This window comes from Notothenia rossii (assembly GCF_949606895.1).
Source record: "Notothenia rossii genome assembly, chromosome: 8".
In the NCBI taxonomy this organism is placed as follows: domain Eukaryota; kingdom Metazoa; phylum Chordata; class Actinopteri; order Perciformes; family Nototheniidae; genus Notothenia; species Notothenia rossii.
The window spans coordinates 83,524,036-83,528,408 of NC_136906.1; the positions used below are offsets into that span (position 1 = coordinate 83,524,036).

General features: G+C 47.7%; 1 protein-coding gene across 3 annotated transcripts; it reads left to right on the forward strand.

Annotated features, from left to right (window-relative positions):
* The first annotated feature begins 85 nt into the window (after window positions 1–85).
* Window positions 86–2,679, forward strand: tmem251 (transmembrane protein 251). Of its 3 annotated transcripts, XM_079641900.1 has the most exons (3): window positions 86–253; window positions 1,329–1,697; window positions 1,737–2,679. In XM_079641900.1, exons 2-3 carry the CDS (start codon window positions 1,337–1,339, stop codon window positions 1,757–1,759), a joined length of 384 nt encoding a protein of 127 aa, XP_079498026.1. In that variant the 5' UTR covers window positions 86–253; window positions 1,329–1,336; the 3' UTR covers window positions 1,760–2,679. The 3 variants fall into 3 exon arrangements, with proteins under 3 accessions (XP_079498026.1, XP_079498025.1, XP_079498024.1); XM_079641899.1 differs by having other exon boundaries at window positions 1,244–2,679; XM_079641898.1 differs by having other exon boundaries at window positions 1,329–2,679.
* The last annotated feature ends 1,694 nt before the right edge of the window (window positions 2,680–4,373 follow it).

A 4,373-nucleotide genomic window follows, 5' to 3' on the forward strand; every position in this document is an offset into this window, starting at 1 on the left:
GTTTTTACTAATTGTTTTTTAGCTTTAATAATAATTACTGTGCTTTAATTATGATTATATTTCCCATATTATGTAAAGTAATACAGGGACTGCTCGTGTTTCACACTCCACTACAGCAGGGGGCGCTCTGCACTTTATCACAGGAAACACAGGAAGAGGAGGAGGGGACGGAGGGGACTTTCCAATGCTCTGCACCGACAGCCTCAGGACGAGCAGCCAGCATTTTAATCTGAAGGAACTAGAGCAGAGGAAGGTAAGGGCCGACAGGTAACAGGCTGCTATCATGCTAATAGGCAGCTAACAGGCAGTTAACAGGCTGCTACCGTGCTAACTGGGTGCTAACAGGCAGCTAGCAGGCTGCTAACAGGCAGCTAACAGGCAGCTATCAGGCAGCTAGCAGGCTGCTAACAGGCAGCTAACAGGCAGCTAACAGGCAGCTACCGTGCTAACAGGCAGCTAACAGGCAGTTAACAGGCTGCTAACAGGCAGTTAACAGGCTGCTACCGTGCTAACTGGGTGCTAACAGGCTGCTAACAGGCTGCTAACAGGCAGCTAGCAGGCAGCTAGCAGGCAGCTAGCAGGCAGCTAACAGGCAGCTAACAGGCAGCTAACAGGCAGCTAACAGGCAGCTAACAGGCTGCTAACAGACAGCTAAAAGGCAGCTAGCAGGCAGCTAGCAGGCTGCTATCATGCTGCTATCATGCTAACAGGCAGCTAGCAGGCTGCTAACAGGCTGCTATCATGCTAACAGGCAGCTAACAGGCTACTATCATGCTGCTATCATGCTAACAGGCAGCTAGCAGGCTGCTAACAGGCTGCTATCATGCTAACAGGCAGCTAACAGGCTACTATCATGCTGCTATCATGTGAACAGGCAGCTAGCAGGCTGTTATCATGCTGCCATCATGCTAACAGGCAGCTAGCAGGCTGCTATCATGTGAACAGGCAGCTAGCAGGCTGTTATCATGCTGCTATCATGCTAACAGGCAGCTAGCAGGCTACTATCATGCTGCTATCATGTGAACAGGCAGCTAGCAGGCTGCTATCATGCTGCTATCATGCAAAATGTGTGTGTAAACAAACATTTCAAGATGGAGGTCTGCTGTCAGACATCAGACTGTAAACACAGTAATGCTGAGCCGGAAGGGTTAACTAATGAAGAGTCATAATAAAGAGTTATAAGACTCCAGAATGGAGGATGATGATGATGATGTTAATGATGATGATCTCTCTCTCTCCTCAGAATGGAGGAGGAGGAGGATGATGATGATGATGATGATGATGATGATGATGATGATGATGATGATCTCCTCTGTCTCTCTCCTCAGAATGGAGGATGATGAACTTCCGTCAGCGGATGGGTTGGTTGGGCGTGTTGCTCTTCCTGCTGCTCAGCGCCATCTTGGTTTACTACGTCTTTGAGGTGCAGAGCTTCAGTTTGGAGCTCGTTGAGAGGGGGGCTGGCAGCCCGTCCACTGCACCCCCGATCAGCTGGTCTCAGAGCTTCGGTGCTCGTCTGCCTCCACTTCCTGTCTGGATGTGGGCGTCGCTCTTCCTGCTCCCGTACCTGCAGCTCTTCCTCTTCCTGTTCTCCTGCACGAGAGCCGACCCTCGAGCCGTGGGATACTGCGTACTTCCTGTCTGCCTTGCCTTGCTCTGTAGCCGCCACAATGCGCACAAGCCCACCAATCAGAGAGGCCCTCCACTCATCGACACTTAGAGGGCCAATCAGAGAGGCCCTCCACTCATCGACACTTAGAGGGCCAATCAGAGAGGCCCTCCACTCATATCATACAGTGTGTATTTACACACACTGCGTTTCTTTGTGAATATATTAGGGCTGAGCAACAGTTTTCTTTTTGTTATTTTGAAAGTCCGTTGCTCTCTGAACACACAGACAGACCATGGGTCACGGGGGGGGGGGGAAATGTTGATCAGTATTGGCTTAGAATGGGCGTCATCACGCGTCTCAACCAATGAGAGCATAGGGCATACTTGCCAACATTGAGAGGTGTGGGGGGGGGGGTGCTAGTGGATCGCCGGAGATCAACATTAACATGCTTATTGTAGTTCTGAATGCACTGCCTTGCGGCTTGTAGCACCATCCTTGATGGAGCAAGTGTGGGCTGGACCAGGAAAGGAGTGAGCAGAGGGTCGAGTTGTCGATTGTTGTTCTGTGACTATCTAGTTGCGCACGCTACTAAAGGGACACACTACCATGGAAACCAAACAATGGTGTAGCTGTAATAAAGTCCCAGTGGAAACAGTCGTGTGTAAATCTGATTTAGTCAGAAATCGGGAGAAATATTACCCCGGGAGGAAACCGGGAGAGGGCTATGAAATCGGGAGTCTCCCGCGAAAATCGAGAGGGTTGGCAAGTATGGCATAGGGGCAGGACTGCCTCAGTGCTCACATGGAAACAGAAAGAAGTGGCGGGGACAGAAACATGGAGGAAGGTAGTGATGGGCAAATGAAGCTTTGAATGAAGCGTCGAACCACTTGGACAATTGTGTGGGAAATAGGTTCATTTCTCGAAGTTTCAGTTACAGCGACCTCTCCTGGCGAAGTGCAAGGCTGCTGTGGGTTTAACGTATCATTGCCTTGAAACATATTCGATACACACACACACACACACACTGAATATCATGTTCTATTTGCAATTAAAGATTGATAATTGTGTGTGTTGGGTTATTGAGAGGAGCGTTGGGACGTTGTCTAATGATGGCAGGGGGTGATTGTGTGAATATGGCAGGGGGTGATTGTGTGATGATGGCGGGGGGTGATTGTGTGATGATGGCAGGGGGTGATTGTGTAATGATGGCGGGGGGTGATTGTGTGATGATGGCAGGGGGTGATTGTGTGATGATGATGGCGGGGGGTGATTGTGTGATGATGGCGGGGGGTGATTGTGTGATGATGGCGGGGGGTGCTTGTCTAATGATGGCGGGGGCTGATTGTGTGATGATGGCGGGGGGTGATTGTGTGAATATGGCGGGGGGTGATGATGGCGGGGGGTGATTGTGTGATGATGGCAGGGGGTGATTGTGTGATGATGATGGCGGGGGGTGATTGTGTGATGATGGCGGGGGGTGATTGTGTGATGATGGTGGGGGGTGCTTGTCTAATGATGGCGGGGGCTGATTGTGTGATGATGGCGGGGGGTGATTGTGTGATGATGGCGGGGGGTGATTGTGTGATGATGGGGAACACTGAAAGATCTTTGAGGTAATTATTCTTTTTATTTTGTATTTGTCTAAAGGCATTGTTTGTCCGGCGAGGGTCTTTTATCAGTTACAGTAATAAAGTTGAAAAGCGGGCAATGATTAAAAGTTCATCCATTCTGGGATTTGAACCAGTTGCGGAGGTCGTCGCTGCATGCGGGCCGCCGGCTCTATCCACAGGGCTATCTATTCTTTAAACTGATTAACTTTTTTTTCTTTTTTAATACTGATAATTGTCTTTTGTTCACAACTTCTCCACATTTTGAAGTGTTTCCCGAGCCAGAACGACCCTTCTTTCTTCCTGGCTTGCTCTATAATGATCCAATTCAAATGCAATACCAACAACAACGCAAACTACGACAATAACCCACACATTGCGCATTGTTTAGAGCGGTTTTAAAAAGTGTTGAAGCGCTCAAATTCGAAACGGTTTCAACCTGTCACCTGCAGAATCGAGACGAGGCAGTGCATTGAATCACCTGATTGGACGGCGAACCAGTGAGTTGATTCATTCAGGAAATGAAGCGGTTGCTGCTTCGGACGTCATGTCACGTGATTTGAAGCAAGCTTCAAAGAACTGCTTCTTTGGAATAGGAAGTCCAGGGTTTGAAGCACGCATCGAAGCTTCAGTGTCAAACTGCCATCACTAGAGGAAGGACATTTCACATCTCTTCAGACGGAGCTGATAGGAGGTTATTTGTAACCACTGGACTCGGAGGGGAACTGTTTTCTAGATAACACGTTAACGCCCTGGCAGTGGCAAATAGCTTTGGTTTTATATTTGATTTCATCAATTAATGTTTAAGATTTACAATACACATTTTAACTGCTGCTGTGCAAAGGGAATACTGCTGTTAAAAAGCACCTTATTGTTTAAAGTGTTTGCAAACCAAATGTTATTGTACTTTTGTTCATAAAGCAGTACTTTTAAATAAAATTGAGCAATACACTACTTTTGAATTAATTATTTAATTTTGACCATAACGCAATTAATCGAGATTAAAAAAAATGAATTATTGGCCTATTTATATATACACACACACACACACACACACACGCCAACTCGCATCTTGGAGGAGCGACGAGTCGGCACGTCATAATTTAGGGTATAACCCGTAGATTGTTGGACACAGGCTGCTTCTTCACAAAGCC